A 25,491-nucleotide genomic window follows, 5' to 3' on the forward strand; every position below is an offset into this window, starting at 1 on the left:
AATTTCAATGCTAAGTATCTGTTTTCAATACATTTATGATAAATCAATACATGAAATTTACATCATGTAACAACTACATCTGTTTTTTTTAAAGGATTTATAGTAATATTAATAGAAAACTTATTCTAGATACTAGACTTGTCAGGCTGAGAAACAAAACTGTGCGTTATTTGCATTTTCCAAATTTATGAAAAAGGAACCTGAATTTCAAAGAGGCAAATAAGTAATTCTGTCTAACATTCCCCCTGTAAAACATGATATGCTTTTTCCCCTTAAAGAAGTTGGGTAAAAGCCTTATTTAGCTTAGACAGTGTAATTCTAAGTCTCAAACTCAGTCCCTGACAATGGTGCTTCACACACTCTGGAGTCTGCAGGTTTGTTTCTGCTGTGGTCTCCACTGAGCTTTCTCCAAACCCTTCACACGCAAGGAGAATTCCCTCAGAAGTTCCTGACAAGACCAGATAAATGAAACCTGACTGAAAAGCTAGACCCAGATGGAAATCATTGCAGTAAGGAAGGAAAATGCTTAGGTATAATTTTTAATTTCCATCTAGCCAGCACATGTGTTTCTATTTAAGGATTCAGCAGTAGCTGCTTAACACACAAGAAAGTATGACTGAGATACCATCACATTAGGAAAGACAGTCTGGGAATATCCAACCCAAAAAAAGCACATCAGATTTTGAGGAAAAGAAGGAAGAATTACAGAAATTGATAGAACTAACCCTTGGGATTTTAGAACTGTAGCTTTGATTCCCACATGAAAGAAATCTCAAGCAGACTCTAAGATGCAAGGCGAACCAGTAAAGTAGCTATCAGTGACCTAAAAACATTCAGCTTAAGGCTCAAATACAAGAGAAATAATCTTATTAACCAGAGTATAAATAATGGTTTGTGTCTACACAGTCATTCCTAATATAATTTTGGATAAAGATGGAACTTGATAACCAGCAGACAGCTTCCATGCTGACAGTCCCAAGTCAGACGGTTTCCTCATGTCACCTCTTGTAAAACAGCAGTAAGACTCCCCTGTTCTCAAAGCATTATTGCACGGGTAAGTAATGCTTGCATTGAGACAAGAACTACCAACTGAAGTGGGTGCTTTGAACTAGAGCTGAGAATTGTTCTATTTTCACGTGGAAAAGCACATCCCTCAAAACAGATCATTTCCCATGTGATTCAGAGCACAGCTGCAAGGCAGGTGAAGACCACCAAGGGCTGGAAGGAATCTCTCATCCTTTGGCATTCTGTTCTATGGGACAAGAACAATGTCAGGGGCTGCACAGTTCCATCCCTTACCTCATCCACCTAAGGCTTTAATGCCAATGGAACCAACAGTTGACCAGCAAAAGCTATAAAGTGGAAAATCTCCAGTGGAAACAAGATTTTATTTCTCCCTAAAGTTTTCATTTAAATGAATAATGGCTCCATTTTCCAGGGCTTGGCAATACCAGCCATACAAGGGCAGGTCACTTGTCAGTGGTATCAGCAACATCAGTGCCCAGTGGCAGATCTGAACAATCATATGAAAATTATTTTCAGTGTTGTTCCTTTTTCAGCCAAATATTCCTCTTGAGCACCACAGCGTATTTTAAATGACCCTGTGTTCCCACAGGAGGGCTGGCCTCTTGTCAGCTGTAGACATCAGATGCAAGTGTAAATAAGGATTATACAAATGGGAGGTCATTAAAATTCTGGTAATGCTAATTTGGCATGACACCTCTAATGGGTTATATCTTCACACTTCAATTATCTAATCACCTAAATTCTTTTAACAAATTTACATTTCATTTTACACATCAAGATTAAAATTGACTTGTTCAATTCTACCTCCACCCAAACTGCACCCATGCTCAATTCAACTTCTGTATTTAATATCCTCACCAGTTTTGAGTTTGTAGGTATTAACCACATAAACACACAGATAATACAACTACATGTGTCTATATACTTATGCATAGAATTGCCTTTCTCTCTAAATAAATTTTCATTTTTTAACAAGGTTTTCAGCTCTCAGGAGATGCACAAAATTTAGCTTGTTGGTAGGATACATTTTTGTGAGAGAAGTGAAAGGGAATAAAGTGACATTTAAATCAATAATTTACATGTCACATTTCAATCCATTTCCACAGCCATGTTTTACAGCTTTGTTTTCTGGTTTACTGTAGTAAGTTAATCTGCCTTGTTCAGGAAAAGGAACAACAAAAGGAAAAAAGCTTTTAAACATTCACACCTTCCATGTGATGCTGAGATTTTATTTAACGTGGAAGGTTTAATGTTCCAGTTAGAACATTCCACTCATGCAGACTTTTGTTTTCTAAGTTGTGATTTTCAGGAATTCTGAGTTATTTTCAGATAATTTCCTACACTGGGAATTTACATAATAGCTGTAAATGGCAGTAAGTAAAGCTGAATGTCTTCAGAAGCATCAGGAATGATTAATTTCTTTCAAAATGTTATTTTTAACAAACACAACAGATAAAAAACTGCCAAGTGTGACCATTAGCTCCTACATAACCACAGGTATAAAGAATGAGAGGTTTTGTTTTCTGATTGATTGACTTCTTCATTATAATGTATTTTCCTATCAGCAATAGTTTAAATACAAATTGGGAATTTTTTAATCTATTTTATACAGATTTTTAAAATATCTCTGAGCAGATAGCAGGCTTCTTCTTTTATCCTTTCCTACAAGAAGGAATTCAAATAGCAGCCAAGTATTGTGTTAGTGTGATACAAAGGGTGGTAAGATGCTTTATTTTTAAAAAATGTGTGTCCATGAGGAAGATGGGATAAAAGGGAAGAGGTGAATACATTTCACTTCCAGTGGAAGCTGGCAAGCATAAACAGAATTTTTGCATGTTAGGATTACTTAGGCTGCTGCTAAAGATATGCAAATCGAGTTCCAGGTGGTAGCTGCAGCCTGATTTTTATAAGGTAAACTGCAGAAATGGGAAAAATAAGCATCAACAGGATTGAGAAAGCCACAGCATCAAATAATCATAGACAAATGTCAGAGCAAGATACTTCTTACTGGTTTTTAACTTCAAGCTTTTTGATGGCAGCTACCTTTCTCTACAAAGTACTGAAATCTTGGGAGTTCTCAAATATATCAAGTTACACAGAGGTAAAGCTGCAGACTTACTAAGCAAGAGGTGCAAAGGACAAGGAGCAATGTACAGAAGTTGAATTTCTCAGTAATACCACTCTCAATTGCACAAGAACACACAGTAAGTATTACTTCATTTAAAAATTATCTACTTTTAATAAGAACACAAAATTATAGTTTGTCATCTGGTATGTGCTCTGTGGCTGTAATTCTGCACTTGAAGGCATCATTTAACATCTTCTGGCAGCAATACCTGAACAGAAAGAGCCACCCAGCAGAGGTCTAAGCTGGCCATTCTATGGAAGTCAGTGTATATGCAGCTGCTACTAATGCAGGTGATGGAACAGCACCTTATCCCAGCTCACCAGACTGGCACCAGTATTTGTAATATTCAGGCTCATTGCCAACTTTACTTTGCAATCCCTTCACTCTCAATATGTGTTTAGCACACTTAAAAGCACACAGGGTGCTGCTTGTGGCTCTGAACTCCCGTGGAAGATGAAGGAATGAAATAAGCTGCTCGTCTCAGTTGCTCTTGCTCCTGAAAGTATTTGTTTATCCAGAGCCAATCGCTGCTCCGGTGTCCATGTAATGACTTCCTCAGAGCAGGCAGAGATTACCCACACCGCTGATCACTTTATTACTTCAGAATGGCTGTTTATTTACCTTAGTGCAGCAGTAACATGCGGGGATAAAGCTTGTCACAGCTGGGCAAACTCACCATATTCCTTACGCAGGTGGTCTGGAATGTGGGGCTCATAACCTTCCTTCTCAGGGACCTCCACAAATTCATCTTCATCCTCATCATCATCATCATCCGAGGCTTTAATCTACAGAGATATTTTTGTTGGGGTTATTTTCTCTTTATTTTAATGTGAAGACTGTTTTTCATTTCCCTTCACATTTTGCAGACATCCTGATAGCCCTACAGAGACTTCTCTATGTCAAAAGTATTTTCCTAAATATGTATTTAATCTTTATCTAAGATTAGGCCTTAACATTTTATCTGCTTAACATTTTATCTCTAAAGCCATACTCTATCCTAAGGGCTTCCTTAAAGCCCTTCTTATCCATTAGAACACACACAGTCGGTGAAGTCTGAGAAAGTGTGAAGCTACAAAATAAGACCAAAAAATCTTAAAATAACATCAAGATTTTGACTTAATGAGCAAATTACAGTCTTACCTCTTCTCATTTGGATGATTTTACTCAGTTAGAAGCACCCAAATAATCTGTGGCATGTTAAATGGTATCACAAATTGTTTAAGAGCTCAAAACCAGGCAAACAGGAAGGGAAGCTGATGAATGGGAAAGTTAATAGTGACCCAAATAAGAGTATTCAGATCTCTATACTACAGTGGTTCAGTGTGTTTCTTCACAACAGCATTAAAAATAATTTGATACCTTCATTTCTTAACTGATTTGGTACATCCCAACCATTTATACCACCAGACAGCACACACTACTCTGGTTAAGACCAAAAAACAGGATTTTCTTAAATGTGCACTTGGTCTGTCTTGCAGTCTGAAACTGAGGATCTATGAGTAGGTAAAGAAAAAAAAAGAAAAAAAAGGGAGTTCCAACTAACCAGTATAATTCATCCACATAAGTGGCTTCCTATATACAATTTTAGCTAGCAACTACTGTATATGTGCCATCAAATCTACATTTTTTTCTAAGCTTGTTTCATATCTGAAAATGTTTTTTATTTCTAAATGGCACATAATCTAAAAGAATCTGTGTCACCAGACATTGCCTGTATTATCAGAGTACTATTTAAAAAAGCAAATGCCAGCTACCCTAAAAAGCCAAAAGTGATGGAGACTTTATTTCCTTTGCCCATGCTCAGAGTAACCTCATTCCCAACAACATAACTAGCATTCTATTTTATGTTTGCCATGTGCTTTTACAAGGAAATAGTAAGAGGTATCCACGAAATCCAACCTTAGCACAGGCTATCACTTTTTCCACTTTACTGCAGCAACCCAAAGCAATAGATAAGGAATAGTATAGTTTTGCTATTTTCAACTGTGTTCTTTACTTCTATTAGTGCACCTGGCTTCTGTTAATATTCATACCAACTACTCATTGTTACAAGCACCAGAGGATACTGCAGGTTTTGCCTGCAGCAGAATTTTCCCAATCTAAATCACTACTCTAATCTTGTTTTACAGCTGAGTTCCTTTAAGTCATACTCTGAAGTCAAAAATCTAGCAGCTAATATTGGTTTATTAAATGTAGTTAAAAAATTAAAATAAATAATAATTTTTTTTAAAAAAATCAGTATTTCTTTTTGGCCATAATTAATTGTAAGCTGGACTGTATTAATTTCTAACAAATAATATTAACTGATATTAATACACAAATACACATTAAAACATAATGAATGGGCAGTACAAGTTAGAAGTAAGATTCTTCCCTTTGTTTCAAAAGTTACTTTGAACTAAGAAGGCTGCAGTTCCAGTGAAAAAGAAGAGAAAAAAAGCAGATTTACCATCCCAATGACAAGAGCTGATTTACTATTGCATTCTTACTAGGGAACACCTAATTAGCCTTCATTTCAAAATAGTCTCAGGGCAATCATGTTTGAGAGCACCCTGCTGCCAAAGACAGGTAAGGACCCCAGTGTAGTCTCAGCCCAATTATCCCTCTTGAGAGCTGCCAACATTCAGGCTCTGCTGGTGGATCCTGCACCCTTGGTTTACTTTTGGTTTCCCACTGCAATCATTTTTCCTGATCTAAAGGAGAGCAGCAATTCAGGCCATACCTGGCCCAGCCACGACAGATGCACACTGAGCCTGGCCTCCTCAGCAGAAACCAAAATAGAGTTCTAATCAAAGAAAGGATCAAATGTTCCACCACTAATCACAAACTCCCAACACCACTAGATTTGAAAGCAAAACATCTGTCTTAAACTACAACTTTTACAAGACATTAGGATAATGGCCCTTAGAAAGAAAAAAAAATCATGTTTTCTACTGCACATCTAAAGAGGGCTAGAGACTGAAGTTGGTTTGTACCTTGGTTTTGAAATTCTGCTCGTGTCGTCATTCCCTTTTCATCTATTAAGGACAATTTAAATTTGGAAATAACCACCAGCAAATAACCTCCAGTATTTCTCCAGCTACAAGCAGGACATCATCATAATTCTCATACTCAGGTTCTATTTCTTACCTAGCTATTAAAAATATACTTCACCAAGATAAAACTTGCCATAGATTATCTTAGTCTACAACTTTGTGCCATAATGTACAAACTGACTAACTTTCATGTCATAAAACAGGAAAAGTAAATTCAGTGTATTTCCTTAGTTTTTACTCAGCCTGTAAACAAGCAGCAACAGGTGTAAAGAACACAGAAATATTGTCAAACTAGCAAGAGGAAAAAACTCAGTCCAGCCTGATCATTTAACTTAAGTTGCCAGATTATACCTAAAATAGCAGGGGATATAATACCAGTACTTCCTTGCATGTCATATCTGAGAGGACTAGAGGGAAAGAGTGCTATCTTTAATTGAAATTTCACCTAATTTGTTCCTATCACTCGAGGCACATATCTCTCTGTATGGTAATATACTAAAATTCAGTGGACTTCACTAATCCTCCACTTGAAAACTGCACTGGAAGCAACTTTGCTGTATTACCTGCATGATCTAAAACTTTAAAGCACGTGAAAAGCCTGACAGAGAAAAGGCATAATCAGATGCAAATTCACTTTGTTTAGGTACAATCCATGAACTGTGCATTCAAGTACTATAGAAAACATTAATCATAGGAAACTGTAATTTTTGTTATCAGTCTAACACTAATCAAAAGGGAAACCTGTCACTACCGCTGACCTGTGAAACGTCCCAATTATACTCTTCAGAAATGACAGGAGCACTTAACTTCCTCACTGAGTAAATGACGACAATCAATCAAGTTTGAATAACAATGAGCCACGGAGCTGAAAATTATTTTTTGTATAGAATCTACCCAGGAATTTATGAAAGGTGAAAAGCAACCCAAGGTTTTAGGGGCATTATGGCTTTCAGCTAGTGCAGCACATATCAAACACTAAACAGAATTTATGTGTTTTAATTTTCTAAAAGGTAGATGTGGACTTGGTGCTACAATGCATAACATATAATGCCAGATTTTAAATATGGGGGTCATTTTCATAAAATATTATGCGTATTGTTCACACCCTTGAATTTCCCTGGGGTCTTCTATTAAATTTAGATTTCCTGTAAAAAAAATTAACTGCTTAGCTAACTATCAGGAATTAAGTCCTCTCTTCTCCTCAAACAGACATGAAGTCTTTATCTTGATAAAATCCTGAACAAGATAAGTTATTTATCTTTTTACTTTAAAATATTAAAGTTGTCACTGTTGGAAATTCACAAAGTTGCACAGTAACAGCAGGTAGTTATATCTCAATTTACCTCATTCCAGTGGAACTTTATCAGAACCGTCCCATTTATGTTGGTTTGTTCCATTTCCTTGCTAGAGAAAGTGGGAGAGCTCATGAGCAACATTATTAGTTAGGAAAGTATGTTTTGTTATTTTAAAGTTTTGCTTTTCAAGCATGAAGACATCTCCAAAAGCAACTTCTACAGATGTAGAAGGGAAACTCAATCACCTCCTATCTATGTTTCCACTATAGGTAAACTTTTTCAGTCAATTAAAAAAATAAAAAGAAACAATCCTCCATTAAATCAGAAGAAATATTTAAGACAATAGTTTTAAGTGGCTGATTAAGTAAATTATAATTCTTTTAGGAATGAGGGGTTAGGATACTTCCAACCATGAAAAAAGGAGACTAAGATAAAAACAAGCAATACAAAATTTCTAATGTGCCATGTCTGAAGGGAAGGGAAGCAAAGTATAAGAGCAAGTGATAAATACCTCAATGTAAAGCTTTTCTTGTAGTGTACAAGATTAAATACCTCGAAGATAGGTAGTCACACAACTGCTTGTTTCTCAATCACCTGTCAAAGAATGTGAGAAAAAAAGCTCCTGGTTTCAAATCCATTCTAATTATCAGGTGATGTGAGGAAACTCACTAACACAGGCCACCAGTCTTATCAGAGATGAAGGGTGAACAACCCCTCTGTCACTAGAGAATGGTCCACCTGAAGGGAGACCAGATCCCCAGACATCAGAGGCTGCTTGCACCACCACTGCTCTTCAAGTTCCACGGGGAAGGGAATTTTTAGCCTGTTAATCTGCTCTAAAATGCTGATATTTATTTTTGTATTTATTTATCCAAGTCACAGAATGATGCATTTGCAAAACTATGCATTGGTTGTTGGTTTGTTGCTTTAACATGGTAGGATCACTGACTAGATATCTGTACTCCTGTGAGAAGAAATGGGATTTAGCTAGGCAATTTTCAGATTCTTGATCTGGACTTATTTACATATGAGAACATGGCTTTAAAAAAGACAGAAAGCATACACACATTATTTCCACTGTAATCCCTTAGACCATCTTCACAAGTCTCCTGATTTTTCACTAAAAACTTTAAATAGTGCTGACTATTCCAACCAGACAAGTGCAATCAAACCATTTCCTCCTTAACTCATTAAAAAAACTTGAAAAAACAGATGTTTCCTTATTACTCTGCATTATTAAGAAAACACTGGATGCCAGTAGAAATGCAATTGTTTCTTTTACTTTGCAGTCAATACTCCATCTGTTAGTGCAGCTCAGTGCAACCAGAGCCCCAGTTAAAGGCCTTGTTCATCCATCCCAACTGGTAATGAATGTGAAAAAAGCCTCCACCCACCACACAACACTTGGAAAGATGTGAAGAAGAGCCCTTGATCCTATCCTTTTCTCACTTTTATATAAATCGACTGCTACATTCTGTTAAGAGGATTTAAAAACCCGAGTCTCTGCAATCATAATAAAAGCAAGCAATAAAATTACTGAAATATACAATGCAATCAGTTTATAGGACTAGATGTACAGCCACTACTAATTATTTTAGAAAAAGAAGAGAAAAGATAGCACATGAAGAAGTCATATCTACTCTCTAAAACACCACTTGCAAACTACAGCTGGGACCATTAAATAAATTTTGCATGGTCTAATTAACTTGGTTTGCAATCTCAATTACTTTTCACCCAAGAAATCACTTTTGTTCAGTTTTATGCGTGCCTGTTTCCCTTTTCTAAAAAAAAAAATGATGTAAGGCATCCTCAGACAAGTGAACTCTAAACTTCATTTGTCTTTCAGCAGGCTTGATGGCTATGCATTTAAAAACCCATTCTATCTTATAAACTAAAAATTAAATGTACTCAGCTGTGATGGTCGTCATTGCATCTGCTATTTATATGCTAATACCCTCACTGAAAGATCTTGCAAATTATTCCACCATGCCAATATCTCATGTGCATCTACTCAAAGCCAACTAAATATTTTTCTAGAAGATTTTGGTTAGGGAACCAGAATATTTATTGCTGTAGAACCTAGTTAGAGGGGCAACCTTAAGCACGTGCATTTTTTATTCAACTGTGACACAAAACATAGTTCAGTCACATTAAATGAAATTTGGGGATATTCTATGTAAGAAAACAGTGTCTGGCGTAAAAATCTTCAGTACCAGTAATAGAAACTAAATAGTCAAAGTGTGTCTTGAACGTAAAGACATGTTCCTCCTTTTCTATTCTTTTATATCATCCAACACAGGGTGACATGGAAATAAATGCTGGCATTTGGACAGATTTTAGAACCATGCTAGAGTTTTCTCATGTGCAACACAAGGAAACCACAAACTACGAACAGAGCTGTATTTATAAGAACCTCCCACACACCCTCCCTCCCCTTCACTCTGTGATATGAATATAAATTCAAATCCTGATGACTGCAAATTAGATATGTGGTCCAGGCAAAGCACATTTTATGTTCACCCGTAAAAGTATCACCATTCATTCTATGTGTAGTTGCTCAACAGCACATAAGCATCTTGGCCAGGCTGACTTCTATTTAGGAATGCACTTTTCACAGTATTTCCTAATTTCCAGTGAAAATGCTTAAAGGGTTCCAGTCCAACACTTAGCCAAAGTACACTGGAGAATGAGCATTCCTTGATCCAAATTGCTTTGGCAATATAACAGTTATCTGATGAACCAATTTTTCCCTAAAGCAAGAGTGTGTGAGGATTCTCAGAGTCCTGGAGGGCCAAGCTCAAAAACCAGTTCAAAAGACTCTGCATCTTCATTAATCCTTTCAGAAAAAACTGGTACATCCAATAGACCCAGAGGAGCAGTGTGTGCCTTCACAGTTTCAGAGGACAGCAAAAAAAAGGCACTCTAGTAAACTAGTACATTGGACAAAATTGTTACCTCAGGCAGATATTGCAAGGCAAGTTTAGTATTTCTTTAGCAATAACCTCTCATGCTGTGTCCTCAGATGTATTTTCATACCTCATCACTTGAGCTCCTACCATCTACCAAAATCAACAGTACATGATTGAATAAATCATCTTAATCCTTAAGTAGATACATCAAAAAGGCCAAATTCTCTTGCACAATCCACATGTTTCATAAAATAAGTACCACATTCAGGGGAAACATAGTAGTTAAACTAGTGAAGATTTCCAAGTCTAGCAATAACAGGTGGATACACATCTCAATTAAATAAACCTAATTTATTACATACAGGTAAACAAATTATTCTATGCAAGATACACATAACCTTACTTGTATTTCTGATTGTGAATTTCAGGTACGAAGATACTTTAGATGCGAATATATTTACTTTCATACTGCTCATCACCTGAATTTAGATGCATTGATATATGTTTCAAGCCTAAAAATTTTCCTCCTTTTCCATTTTTATATATACACCTTTAGAAATGTACCTCTGTGAACCTCACAAAAAACTTCAATATACTATTTCCCCTTGTAAGGCAGGACAGATAAAAAGCAGGAAGCAAATTTGTATCTCCTACTTGCAGAGCACACACTGCTCAGTATTCAAAGATGAATCAAGGGAGATGACCCTTCGGCCTGAAAAACTTAAGTATTTAACATAAGGGTTAACTTGATGATGGAGACATCCTACTTTATTTTACACTCTATTAGAAGAGCTCCAAATTGCATTGTGCGACCTGCGAATCAGATAGGGATCAGAGGTCGTCACAGCGACAACCCTAAGAATTCATGGCTAGATCTGCATAACAAGATATTTTTAATAACTTCATAGCAGTGGCAGGCTGCATGGCCAGGGCAAAGCATAAAACACACCACAGCAGCATTCAGCTCTCAGCAAGGAACAAAACCAACCAAACCCATCATCCAGCTGATCAGACACTTTAACAAGGGAGTGCTGTTCTAAGGTTTAATTTTACAGTGTTCTGTTTTATATCAGTCCTACAGCCTAATAAAACGTAAAAAAATAGAACGCTCTTTTAGCTGAAAAGTGATTACAAAATAGACATTTAACAGAAATAATAATAACATGATAAACATGACAATAAAAATATCACCAATTAAAATAGGGAGGAGGAAAGAGGAAGCATTAAGTATCTGTATAACCTATTTAATACTCTGTGTTTAATTTGACCTGGCTTCTTTGATAAATATTACCTAGACAAAAAAAACACCAAACATTTAAATGTTGTCTGGGCTACAGATCTGACCACATAAATATTAATAAATGTTATTATTTATTCTGACCTCACTACATGTTAAAATCTGGTAAAGAACATCTTTAGGTGTGATGCTGATGTAGTTATCAAATATTCCTATATTTCTCTATAGAAAACATACTAACAATCAACATCAAGTCACCATCTAAATTTTAAAATTATATGCTTCCAGTTTTCAAAGGGCAACTTTTTGTTAAGAGTTGGGGTTTTTGTTAAAAAGCAACACCTGGGGAAAAGACCTCTACAAAGGTGCCTCTCTTGCTGCATGGTCTGAGCATGTTTTAGCAAATCTGGTTTCAAGGACTGTGAAGGATCACAGAGGACAATTTTCTAACCTCCAGAAACAGTTTCTCTAAAATGAGCAAGAGGAGAAAAATGTAAGGATGTGACTACAGGAAGCTGTTACAGAGAGCTGTCAACAGGACTGGATTTTCTATAGCTAAAGAAGCAGAAAAAATCTAGAATTCAAGTGCAGCTTTTTTTTCTTCTAAAGCAGACACTAACTTAACAAAAAGAAAGACTTGAAAAGAGCTGGTTATAAAGCTATGAAATGATTAGGCAGAAATAACTCATTAGAATTGCTACACTGCCAAACTGTAGATGAAGACATGTAAAAAAAAATCAGCAAAGTAGTTGGCAGAACTCTTGACTTAATTTATAACATATTAAAATTGTAACCATTTAATGTATTTTAGGACTAAATTAGCAGCAAATATTTAGATTGTAAATTTGGAACAATTTTCTGACATTACTCTTTCTAAAAAACCTGACTTGTATTATAGTGAGGTTTGAGTATCAGGTTCTGGACAACAGAAGGACAGGTTCCTCCAAATCTAATTATTAATGGCATTACTGAGTTCAACCAGATGTTTCACATGGATAAAATTAAGTACAGGAATAAATCAAGATCCAAGTGCATGCTTAGATTTGACAGAAGATAAGGAAAGGCGAAACAAAAAGTAGTGAATACAGTTAATGAAAAACTATATATCCCTGGTTGTTAATGTAATTTGAAATTTAAAAATTCAAAGTGTAACAGGTCTGTTAAATGATCCCTCTGCTGACAAGACACATGAATGGGATGTTTCTCACATCACCTTTCCTCCTGGATTCTCTCTGCCCAAGTTTTAGACAGTCTGAGTACCAAACCTTCCACAGCTTCCCAAGGTAATTACATAAGACATAAACATACTTTGAGTGTACAAAATCCAGCAATTGAGCTACATTTCTATTAACAATGTCAGGATTTCAAGTATTATCCTAATGAGTAATCCTTTATGGAAAGGATGTAAGTGAAAGGTAGTGTGCATGATTTAAAATACAGTAAATAATCGTCCTCTCTAAAACTGCCAAGATCATTTGTATCTAATCAGCAGCAAATCAGACATTAAACAAGAAAAAAAATAAAATCCAGTACTATAAAAGAAGGAAGAAGACGTTGAGAAACAAATTTATTTCTAACCACCAAAAAAAAAAATTTAAAAACAACTTGATCATAAGCTATTCCTGCAAATGAATCAAAAGTCTGGGAACAGCAGTGTCTATTTAAACACCAATCTAAGTCAATAATTACAATTCTACTTTTACAATAATTCATAGAGTCACGAATTGACTTGAAGTGTCTCTGGTATGTTGCTGTTGTAGTAAGTTTAACTGAAAACAGACTGAGCAGATGGCTGGCTCTCGATCAAGGTGGTACAGAGAAAAATATGGAGCGTGCAGTTTGCACTCCCTCTACTGGGCACTGGAATTATCCCGAGCAGGCACTCAGAGAAGAAAGGGCCATGTCCGAACACCGTGGTACCATGAAATAAAAGCCTTTTTACACCTCTCCCTGCTCTTCACCTGGATTCAGCCAAAACCCAGATTCACAGAAAAATTAATTTCAAAACCCTTAAAATGTTTATACCCTAAAAATGCATTTCCTGTCAGGAATCTGACTGACACTCAAAACAAAGATTTAATTACAGTGAATGTGACCCATGTAAGCACATAAAAACTCATTTGCCTTTGACCCATATAGGTAGTCAGTAACTTTTTTTAGTAAAGTTAGTTAGGAGTAACACCCTCCACCCATTTGAAAAAGTAACAGTTCTTAAGAAATGCCCTGACCTCTGATCTGCTGGGGGCATGGCAGTGGGAATGGGAAATGTGTAGACTGGGAAACTGGGATGTATTAATAATTATAGAATCTGATGTGAGGGATTTGTTTCTAGACAGTCAAAGTAAAACCTTTGTTTTTCTTTTCCCTTTCCTCCCACAGCTCCTGACAGGCAAGCACGAAACAGTCTACTCATGCTAGCAGGGTGTAGGTGACAAACAGAAATGATGGCCCTCCTTGTAATTAAGACTCCCTGATGGTTTGTGTTCTTTACTCATGGAGGAGAAAATAAAGAAGTAGTTATAGCTCATGTCCCTAGAAACCATTTTAAGTCAAAGTGTCTCCCACTGTATAAAGTTCTGTGCTTTCCTTCAAGTGACTTTGTATAAGCGAAGTTCCCTAAACATCCAGAAAGTTCTCCTGTGGTTTGCAAAGCAGTTTGACTTTCCCATTTTTCAGTAAAGATAAAGGTAAAAAAGAACTTCAGAGAAGGTAACTTGAGCTAATTGTGTAACAGGCTCTGATTGCCAAAGACTCCTTCCTTGGGGGCTTGTGCTCTGTGATATGGAAAATGGAAATGAGAAACAATGGAAAACATGGATGTAATAATAAGGATTGCCAAAAAAACCTCGTGAACCAAGCAAATATTTCTTCTGTGGAATCACGTCAGGTAACCACCAATTTCTTGCTCTCAGTGTAATTTACATCAAGCTACACTGCTGGTATATTCATATTAAACTGCAGCATCAAGAACTACCCCAGATACATACAATTATTTGCATTTCAGCCATGTTCATGTGTAACTGACCAGCTAAAAAAGAGTAGCAATGACACATGGCAATGGTAAGGCACCCCAGGACCTTCCCTCTTTAAAGTGGCAATTTAAATCTCTGTGGGATTGAGAGTTATAGTAGAGTTCAGAGTAATAAATTTTCAGTTTCATTGTCTCTCACTAAACCCTTCCCTTTATCAATTTTCTTGATCTCAGTTTGAGGATGGGTAAAGCCTTTACTCCCTGTTTCCAGACAGAACAAAAATAAAGCACAGAACAGAACAGATGAAAAGGGGGAAATCAGTGACCACAGAAGCATGGAGATTGGGCATGAAGAAAATGCAAGAAGACCCAAGAGAAAAGGCAAGCCCAGCTCAGCCAAGTTGCCAAGTCCCCATCACTGTTTTATATTTGCTGATTAAATAAGACCATTCTCTCTCTATAAGAACAGCTTGCTGTAGTGCAGGATCATAATGACAGCTGAAATGAGCAAGTACACAAACAATTCACCTTTACAATCTGCAGTTCAGGATACAGCTGCCACAGAGTGCACCACCAGAACTGCCATCCTATCCAAACAGAGATGGCACAGACCACTTACAGACCAGTTTACATGGGATCCTCAGCACTCAGACACTTGATTCCTGTTCTCCCTCTCTGCTTACTGAACACTCCCCTCATTTCCAGGTGTGCTCGTCTCCACACATGAGCAGGTCCAGCACTCACTGATCCCATGTGCCAACAAATCACATGTGTAAAGCCTTGGCAGGACAGGGTGGCTGGAAGTCAGGGCTTTGAAGGACAGACAGGCTGTCACTACTTCTTCTCTTGGCTTTAGAGATACAGAAGACAGGAAAATTTTGGCATGGCAAGAGCTACAATTCCAAGGGCATGAGGACACCTGGACAAAGCCGTAACACCTAACACAGACAGCAATGCTCAATTAAAGAGGAGATGTGTGCAATGTTTCACATGCTGACATGTAAATATTTGACAGATGGGATTTAATAACCATGGCCTAAGAGATTCTGTTTATTTTGCTCTATCAGACTCCCAATTTGCCATGTTTTTACGTTTCAATAAAGTCATCTGACACACAAATAAAATATAATTTATGCAGCTTCCTTCTGCTGTAAAAAGCTCTCTATGTTCAGGTTATAAATTTAAAATAACTCAGCACTAACACTAAATTTGGTTATTTTCCACTGGAGAGAAAACCTAGGAATATTTATACATTGTTTTCAATGCTTAAGTTAATTCACTATGCACTGCTTCATTTTGAAAGTATTGTGAGCACTTTGAACTTCCTATATTTTTGGCCTTTTAGCAATGGAATTTATTAGCTTTCAAATTAATATAGGTATTAGTTCTAAACATAATATATAAACATACAGATAGCATTGGTCACTCTCATAAGCGGTAACAATACCATTCTAAACAAACACACAAGCATGTTCACACACACCCAGGAAAATCAAGGCTTGAATGTCTTTTATATCTTACAAGAAATATAGCAACCAATATTCCATGCAGAGGTGCAGCAAATGAAGTCCTGTCAAGCAAATGGCAGGAATGACAGCAGATGTCTGGATTCCTTCATAGCTGGTTGCATAAAGGTAGCACACATATTTCACTGGAGACAAGTCTGACAAGACAGTCTTTCAGTACTTTTCATTCAGAGTTGGCATTTTTGACTGGTGTGGCACATCAGGAGGTGTTAAGACGATGAACCAGATTAATCTTGATTTAGCTTCATTTGTACAATGAAGGCAAAGTCAACAACACTCAGTCATGGCTAAATGAGGCTACACAATTTAGGTCAAGGTGTTATGTCCAGATCAAATTCTTACAATCCAGTAAATCCAAACCAGACTCTAGTCTGGACTCTGACCCAAAGGACTTACTTTCATGTCAAGCAATATGGTTATTTCATTTAATCAAGGCCAACAGAAATTAGTATCATGCAGCCCTGTTTTCTATCTATTTAAACCAGCCATAGACTCCTTTCTGGACCTAAATAATGTATTTGATCTTTCATTCAGCCTCTGTTTATTTGCAAAGTCTACCTATTTCACAAGAACTGTCATAGGTAGTTAATCTCTATGAAATAGTCTGATGTTCTAAATTTTCCTGTGATAACCTTAATCACATTACATGCTTAATACAGAGTAAATGCTACAAAGCAGAGAAACTACTTTCCTGAACTGAGAGACTCTGAGTTAGCAAGTTGTGAAAGAACACAAACAGTACAGTGTCTACTGAGAAGTATGCACGCAAGAAGCTGAGGACTTAACAGTGTTAACATAAAACAACTAAGAGTAAATAAAATCTGCACTTCCTCACTTCTCTATCCTAAACAACAGGGATGCTTTAAACAGTTTTGGTCTAATAAACAGTCCCCTGGAAAATTATTCAGGTGTTTACTGCTCCTTGAAGGAAGCCACATTCAGCTGAATTAGTATACTTTACAATAAAACTTGTGTTGAAAAGTTTTCCACGTTAGGGATTAAGAAACTCACCACTTTTCTTTTTCTTGCTTTAAAGGAAATGTTCATTTCTTTATATTTCTTCATAGCAGTCTCCAATTTATTCTTGAGTTCAATGGCACATCTTAGCCGACCATCATTGATTCCTGCTCTGGTAAGTAGCTGCAAGCCAAGAAAACAACATTCTTATTCTCTTCCGGAAGTCTGAGCCAAAAAAAAAAAAAAATCCCAATTCATAATTAATGAAACAATGTCACAAATTCCTTCGATTTACAAGTGACAATTAGTGAAGCCAATTCTTTTTCCATCTAGACTATAAAAACTAATAGCAACTAGTGATGCCAAAGAATGAACAGCTGTTACAAATATCTTCTGAGAGCACCCATCAGCAGGCCAAATTCCACCCAGGAGGGTCCATGATATGCTGCTAACCTGACAGAGAGATGTCTAACAAAAATAAGCTGTGTTTTACTTTAAAACTTTGCAAAGAAGCCAAGTTTTACCTATCTAAAAAAAATTAACAAAGAATTACCTATAGGTACCACACCCAAGGCTGAGAGCTAACAAACAAGACACATAGTTCCTGCAGACTCCTTTAGTCCACCCTTACTGAAATGGAAATCTCCAATTGGTCCTTCATTTCCTTTTGGCTCACTCTCCCTCAAGCTTTACTGTATCCCAGTCCTTGTTTCACCATCTTTTTATTAAAAAATTAAGAAAAAATAATGATCTCTTAACTGCACCTGAATCCAGGACTGCACAGAAGGCCAGAACTTGTTTCTGAGAAGTTTGTGAGCATCCATGACACTGTTTATGATGGCAGTATTATCTTCATTCTCTTGCACTTTTATATCTACTCAAAACAGGGGAAAAAGAGTTAGTGTATGATATTTATGGTATCTTTACTACATGAGCTAAAGAAGGCAAATAACTCTTTCTAAGGCATTTGATCACTTCAGGGGAAGTTACAAACATCAGAATGCTTCTCTGTTCAATTACATTCTAATTATTCTATTACTATCCACACACTCAAAAATCTGAGGAAAATATGAAGTGTTCTGTCCAGAAAGAGTTGTTAAGCCATCATTATTAAGGAATCACCAAATAAACCACAGACAAGTTCAGTCTTATAATTTACATTACATTTTGTTCCAAATTCAAATAAACTGGGCCTTACTGTACCAATTTCTTCATATTCAATATGAAGTAATCCCTACCCTGGTAGTAACAGGGGGTCAATTGCCAAAGAAGCCAAGTATGCCATTATCCAAGTAAAAATAATACTTTTTACCCACTGTTGTCAGCAAACAGAGAAGCAGATACCACCCTTACTGTCTGCACATGGAATTCCTTTAGGACAGGAATTGTAAAAGACTTCCAAAACACAAATCATTCTGATTTTTCTACAGGTAATTCACACTAGCAAAGTTATACAAAAAAGGTGTAATCACTTGCTAGCAAAACTACTTACTTCCTTGCAAGGAAAAAGTCTCAGAAACACTCAAATGCAAGATTTTTAAAGTAGCAGCTTATTCCCCTACAGCTACAGAGAGAAAGAGGTGAATAGCAAAGAAGAAGGAAATTGTATTTGATAAACAGATCTTTTTTTTAAACACAAAAGACTCATTATAGATACCATTAAGTGCTATAATGGGTTTTCAATAACTACTACAGAAGTTCAGTCTTAGAAGATAATTAATGAAATCTGCTAATCACACACAAGGACACCCAAAACTATGAACAGTTACTAGAGGAACCAGAAAAATAAAAAATAACTTTAAAAAAAAGAAATCAAAGTGGCGTAGAGGAATCCCAAATCAAAATGGTGTCCAGTAACACCAGCACTTAAGTAGCAGAAACTAAACCAAATCCACAAGCACAAAACACTTCAGAGAGAGGCTGCCTCTAGCTATATGTCAAAAGTTTTTCCAGATACCTGTGGAGATTTCAAGGTCTAGAGTATATTTATGTGAAATAAGCCCATGGTTCCTGACAAAAGTCTGGTAATCATCGTCATGGAGAACAGGGCCACTGTATTGGATGTCTGAGCATGTGCCTCCATCCAGCTCTTTTTGCCCAAGCTTCTCATCTCCCTCTTCGTTTCCATCAGTTGCAACACACTGAGAAGGAACAGGAAGAATGTCCTTGCTGCAGCATGGCTGTTCATCATCCATGCACCCCAAATAGGATGGGTTAACTTCCCCCTGGGAGGACAGGGGGGATGCAGGTCCGGCCTCATTAGCAGACGTTTGTTTGCTGAGTTCTGGGTCAATGTCGTTCACCCCAAAATTGAAAGGATCTGGCATCAGAAGCTGGAAACAGTTTTCCATCTCTGTCAGTGTATCAGCAATCTCTTGGGACATTTCTATTAAGACACAAATGTTTTTTAAAATGGTTAGATACGGTAAAATGTTAATGTCTCCAGAGCAGGCACAGAGGTACAAAACAAATATGACTGTCAAAGGGGGAATCTGTTTATCCAGTGATGACTGTGCCATACATATCTTCCTCTTCTGCAGAAATTGTCCTTATAGAAGTAATAATACCTAAGCAAGAAATCTAGAATTTCCTGAGCCAGGCATGTAGAATCAGGGCTCCTCCTTTCCTTCTCCTCTCTAAAATTTCATTATGTAAGGATGACAAGTGCTTGACAGAATTTCAAGGAAAAACAAGATTCAATGAGATATTATTCATGATGTTGGTGGGTATTCATTTTACAGCCATGAATTTTATAGCTGTGTGTAGGAACAGCCATGAATGGATGTTATTGCTCAAACAGATGCTACTGATACAAATTACTTTAAGAAAGTTAAATCTCTTTAAAATTCCACTCTTGTGCATGAAAACATTTCCAGCATCCAGAATAAATGCAGATACAATTGCATGCATTACATACACCAAAGTAATTTAATTAAATAACCCTTTGTAACTGCAGCATAATACACTTACTATCTCTGTTGTTCTTTGGGGTGACAGAAATGTGTCTGCTATTATTGTGTCTCTGCACATATTGCTCAGAGACTCAGGCCCCAGTTACATTTTCTAGCTGCACTGTGATACTTTTCACAGTTATCCTACACTGCATCCAGGACTCCTGTGCAGACCACTGCCTGTATTTTTGGAACACAATGACTGTACATAATAAGGAATGCCACTGGCCAACAAGGCATTGGGAAGTCTGTGCCTAGCAGAAATTAAGACACTAACTCCAAAATGTCTCATGGTTCATTTACTTGGGTTCATGCACTCATACTTTACTGAATTAGAGACCAGATCTTTACTTGATAACATTTTCTTTCTCTTCCATATCTTCCTACTGAACTTACATGACAGTCACTTCTTTCCCCTGATATTCTTTAGGTGAGAGAGGGAGGGTTGAGCTCCAACAAATGCAGTATTCCTGCTTTCTGTGGTCAGCTATTATTTGGGTAACTACTCTCTCAGAATTTATTTTATATAACCTTAAAAAAGGTTGCTTTAAAAACTAAAAACCAAACCAAACCAAAACTGCATTAAAAGAATCAAAGCAACCAACCTTCCATTTCTTTTTCAGTTCTTTTGACTTTTTCTTTGTAAATGTTCTCCAGTCGTTTTTGCTTCTCCTCTTCCCTCCTCCTTTCAGCCACAGTTCTGGCATGCACATCTTGAAAATCCACCTAAGGAGGAAATTAAGAAAAAAATGTAACATTCCTCGTAAGAAATATATAGAAAATCCATTTCCTAAGATCCTTATCTATGGTGAAAAATCCTGTAACATCAGCTATCAGCCAGAAGCTCAGCAGCATTTCCTTTTATCTCTTCTCCCCCTTGAATCAATAACTACAGCAATTGTGAACAGACTTTTTACTCCTACTTATAAAGGACTGTTGAGAATCAATGGCTTTCAAAAGAAAATCATAAGGTAGAAAAACAAACCCCTTAGATTTTCACATCCAGAGTGCAGGAACAAACTGGGATTTGAGTGACTTCTGTCACAGCCCTGGAGACAAAGAGTTAGGTAGAATGGGTAGGAGGAGTCTCTAGGTCATATCTATGCAGGGTAGATATTAAGATCACATGAAAACCAGGTCCACCAGGAAATATAGGAAAATTTGTAAGCAGTATAAAAACTATTATACATATAAAACTTACAAAGGAACTTTGTAAGAAAGGAAAGTAAAAGAGATGACCCTCAAATTTATTAAGAAAGACTAAATTTGTGATTTTACAATTACATACTTGGATTTTGATATTGAGGGAAAAAACATTCAGTCTCACTTCCTTATGATTGAATTATAAATATTAATCTGAACAACTTAAAACACTTTCTTAAAATATTAGCAATATTTGGGTTTTTTTTTTTTTACTTTGGTCTTAGAAGAGATTGAAATGCAAAAAAATGTCACTCCTGTTTTAAAGAAGGGAGGCTTGATTGCCTTAGTGCATAGGAAACCCTTTTGAAAAACACAGAATTTCCTTTGTTTGCTACCACATAACTTTTATGAGCTACCAGACAGACAATGCTGAGTGCTGAGCAAGCCTGCACTTTGCAGATTCTGTAGCCCACAGACTCTCTGGTGCAATGTCTCCATCACAAACACTCACAGAAGGTTTGTCATTCTTGCCACTGCTAGATGATCAAGCATGTCAACACCCAGTAGTGGCTCTCAACTACCTACATCAAAGTTTTGACTCACATAGATGTTTTACTCTGACAGCTGTCCAAGAAACTGGCATGGAGGTACCATAGGCACACTCACCAAGCTGTTTTTTCAGTAGGGAATGGGTGGGCAGAAGGGTGGTTGGGAAGAGGTCTGGTTTCACAACCTACTGCATCATATGGATCACCTGAGTGAGCTTTCTTGGTTTTCAGGACCTAATTTTCCTACAGGTTTGCATAGCTCCCCATGCAGAACTGAGAGAAACAGACCCACCCGAAGAGCAACACTGCCCACAAAAGCAGAGCAAAGATACAGAACTCAGGAACTACAGCCACCATTTGCTGGCAGTCAGACTGGACTGCACAGAAAACCAGACACAGCAACAGCTTCCTAAAGCACAACTTCTGCCTTATGCCTGAGTACCTACAGTGGAGTCATTTTCCCATTCTCTCTACCAAAAGGACCATGAAGCCTTTTATTGCTGGTCTGCAAATATGGAACTAAATGTGTGAGGAGCAAAAATCTGCTTGACTGAAAGCTAAGCAGCAGGCTGAGACAATTACTGCAACAAAATACTGGAAGACAGAAGCACTATACTATATGTGGATCTGTCTGAAATCCTTTTCTGTAATTCTATCCATGCATTCCTCAGACACAAAGATACTACAAGTCATGCGCCCAAATACGCAAACATTTGGAAATATGTGAAATATTTTTTCCTCTTTCTTCTTTTAAACTTTGAGATGGGAGTTTGAAAACAATTACTTTCATGTATACTGAAGCATTATTTGCTCTTGAAGTTAAACACTTATAGAGGCACCTGCTTGGTACCTACTACAACTGACCAACTAACATTAAAAGACTGGGGAGCTCTCTAGCTTTACACCCTGAAAGAGCAGCAGCTATCATCTTCTGACTGTTAATAAAGTGATTTCGGTGATCATTTAGAAAACATCAACCAAAACCCAACTATGGATCACACACAGAGCTAACACTCCACCCAAGTTGTCCTATACCACTGTGCCAAACCAGTAAAACTCCACAGCTGATTTATTTTACTACAAAAAGGTAGCAAATGCCACCTCAACCAAATGCCTTTTAGTTGCTTCTCACACTTCAAGTATTAATCTGGCAAAAGGCCAGCCAGCTAATACCAAGTCTTTAAGTACAAAAGTTACCAGAATACCTGAGATTGCTTCTATTGATATTAATACTTGTAGAGGAACTCAAATTCAACTGCTCTAGAAAGTAGCACAGCTTGTATCAAAACCTGGAGAGGGGTCCCTCAGCTGTTACTGGGGAACAGCCACTGACCACAGGAGCACAGACAGACCTGCCAAACTTCAGCAGAGCTGTTGTACACTTGTGTTCAATTAGGTGAAATTGTGTAAAAGACTCCTTGTCTCAGTCTTGCACCTCTCCTCATCACTGTCATTTAGTTTTCTTCCTTTCTTAAACAAGATAAAAAAGGATAATTCAAAGACAATCAACTTTTGTGAGCAGATGCCAAAATCTGTATATAAAACTAGCACAGCACTGTTCAGTTATGGAACCAGAACAACAGAAATATGTCATGTATCACAAAGGTTTTTTATCTACTGTTAGGAAGGCTGAATCTGTCTTTCTGAAGAGACAGAAAATCAGTATGTTTACTGAAAGTCTGTTATTATCATTGTAAGTCGTGTGAATGCTAGAACAATGCTCCAAATTTCACTGTTGCACCTCAGAAGACAGACTAAAGCAGTACAATGTTCCAAACACAGTAACTTGAAGTGGCATCATAAAGCTACAGTTTACACGAAATTTCTCTTTCATAAAATCTCTTTTCTAGCACAGTAACACTGCAGCTAAGGGTGCCAGGCACATGCACTTGCAAAGCTGCACAGCAAAGGGGACCTAGAACTGGGCAGCTCAGTAGAGAAATCAGGCTAGTTTAAAATGGCATAGAAAGATTTAATAGCTGTTTATCCTCAGATTAAGGGATGACCATTTTTGCCCTTCCCAAACGAGCTAAACCTTGGACTCCAGTCAAGAATCAGTGGGTGAAAGCCAGCTGAAAGCAAGCAATACTTGCACCCTGAGAAAGGCGCAGCCCAGCTGTAAGCACAAGACTGGGGTTTCTAAAGCCTGCAGCACTGCAAGGTGAGCAGAAAGCCTGGGGTTTGTTCTCCAAAGACCACCCTCAACAGGAGGTGTCCTACAGGCAATGTTGTTTCCTACAGCTTTTTTTCTTTTTTTACATTTATTGGTTTCCTTGCTTTGAGCATCTGGTGATCATCACTTAGTACCATAGAGCAGAGCAGAAGCACAGAGTACCTTCTTGTTCTGCTTTAGGAAGTGGTACCCCAGGGAAAGCTGCTTGTAGGCCTCCCCATACTTCTCGTGCCAGTCTTGCACTGCCTTGATGGCCGCTTTCCTCAGCTTCTGAGCCACCTCCTTGGGCGGGGGGAGCGGCTGCTCGTGGTCTATCCCCACTGTGAGCTCCAGGAACTCCTGGAAGTTGGAGATAAGCAGCGTCCTGAACTGGCGGGACCTGGCGAACAGCTCCTGCACCACCTGGAAGGCGGAGAAGCGCATCTCGGCGTGCTCCTCTTGGAGCCGCGTCACCAGCAGGTGGTAGGCGTGGCTGATGTGCTCCTCCGACGACCTGAGCACGGAGAAAACGGAGAAAAAGGAGGGGGGAGATATTTAGAAAGAGGCTCAGCACATAAAAACTAAGTCTGGGGACGTAATTTATTTTAAATTTTAAGTGAGCAGCTTCTGTGCTGGCAGCACCCTGTCACCACAGCAGGCCCCAGGAACAGCGCTCGGGACGGCTCCGCCCGGGACTGCCGGCTTGGGGACAACGAGCGAGGCCCAGCTCTGTCCCTCCCTCCGGCCGTACTTGCAGATCTTCTTCAGCTCCTTCATCCTGCCGGGCTCCAGCCGCGGCTCCCCCGAGGTGGTGAGCTCTTCCACCAGCTCAGCCAGGCGCTGGTCCATCTCCGCCGGCACCGAGGCACCGGAGCTGCCGGGACACCAGCTCCGAAGATCCCTCAAGCCCGGGCAGCCCCGGCCGGGAGCCACCAGCACCGACGGGCCCGGCCGCGACTAGGCGACGCCATCTTCCGGCCCTCAGCGGAGCCCCGCCCCTGAGGAACCTCCGCCCCTTGCACAGGCCCCGCCCCGTCTGGCCACGCCCCACAACACCCGCCTCGCCCACCGAGAGCTGAGCCCACGCCTCTCTCCAGGAACCACGCCCCCTGTGTGAGCCTTGCCCCTTTGGATGCTGCTCCCCCCGCCCCACGGCGGGTGGTACGTTCCTCCACCCCCTCTCGGCACCTACCACCGCCCCCCTCCCGCCGCTTCCGCATGGCACCGCCCACGTGACGTGCATACCCGGAAGCGCGGCTGGAAAAGGGCGGGGAAGCCTTAAAGGAGCCGTGCCCCGGTTTTGTGTTTAACCCCTCGTTGTCCGGAGCGCTGAGCCCGCCGAGAGGGGCGAGCAGCCGGCACACAGCGCCCGTGCTTATCATAGAATCAATTGCAACTCCGAGATCATCTACACCAACACAGTGTTCCAAATCTCACTTCCACCACTCCAGCCTTTCCTTAAACGCCTCCAGGGACAGTGGCTCCACCACCGCCCTGGGCAGCCCGTTCCAAGGTCCAATCGCCCTTTCTGTGAAGAAATTCCTCCTAATATGCAACTTAAACCTTCCCTGGTGCATCCTGAAACTGTTCTCTCATCCTGTCGCTGTTTGCCT

General features: G+C 38.7%; 1 protein-coding gene across 2 annotated transcripts in view; it reads right to left on the reverse strand.

Moving 5' to 3' along the window:
• The window catches only part of UVSSA (UV stimulated scaffold protein A), a 47,276-nt gene extending 22,394 nt beyond the window's left edge, over window positions 1-24,882 (reverse strand). The window contains exons 1-7 of one of the 2 annotated variants that reach the window (XM_015625034.3): window positions 24,630-24,880; window positions 24,062-24,392; window positions 20,641-20,761; window positions 19,042-19,470; window positions 17,849-17,958; window positions 17,139-17,267; window positions 3,831-3,939 (exon numbers count right to left, since the gene is read on the reverse strand). In XM_015625034.3, coding sequence (XP_015480520.1) covers window positions 3,831-3,939; window positions 17,139-17,267; window positions 17,849-17,958; window positions 19,042-19,470; window positions 20,641-20,761; window positions 24,062-24,392; window positions 24,630-24,727 — 1,327 coding nt within the window. In that variant the 5' untranslated portion in view covers window positions 24,728-24,880. Of the gene's footprint in view, window positions 1-3,830; window positions 3,940-17,138; window positions 17,268-17,848; window positions 17,959-19,041; window positions 19,471-20,640; window positions 20,762-24,061; window positions 24,393-24,629 lie in introns of both variants that reach the window. The other variant, XM_033513774.1, reaches the window with a different exon arrangement.
• Between the last annotated feature and the right edge of the window lie 609 nt (window positions 24,883-25,491).

This window comes from Parus major, chromosome 4, assembly GCF_001522545.3.
Source record: "Parus major isolate Abel chromosome 4, Parus_major1.1, whole genome shotgun sequence".
Taxonomy (NCBI): Eukaryota; Metazoa; Chordata; class Aves; order Passeriformes; family Paridae; genus Parus; species Parus major.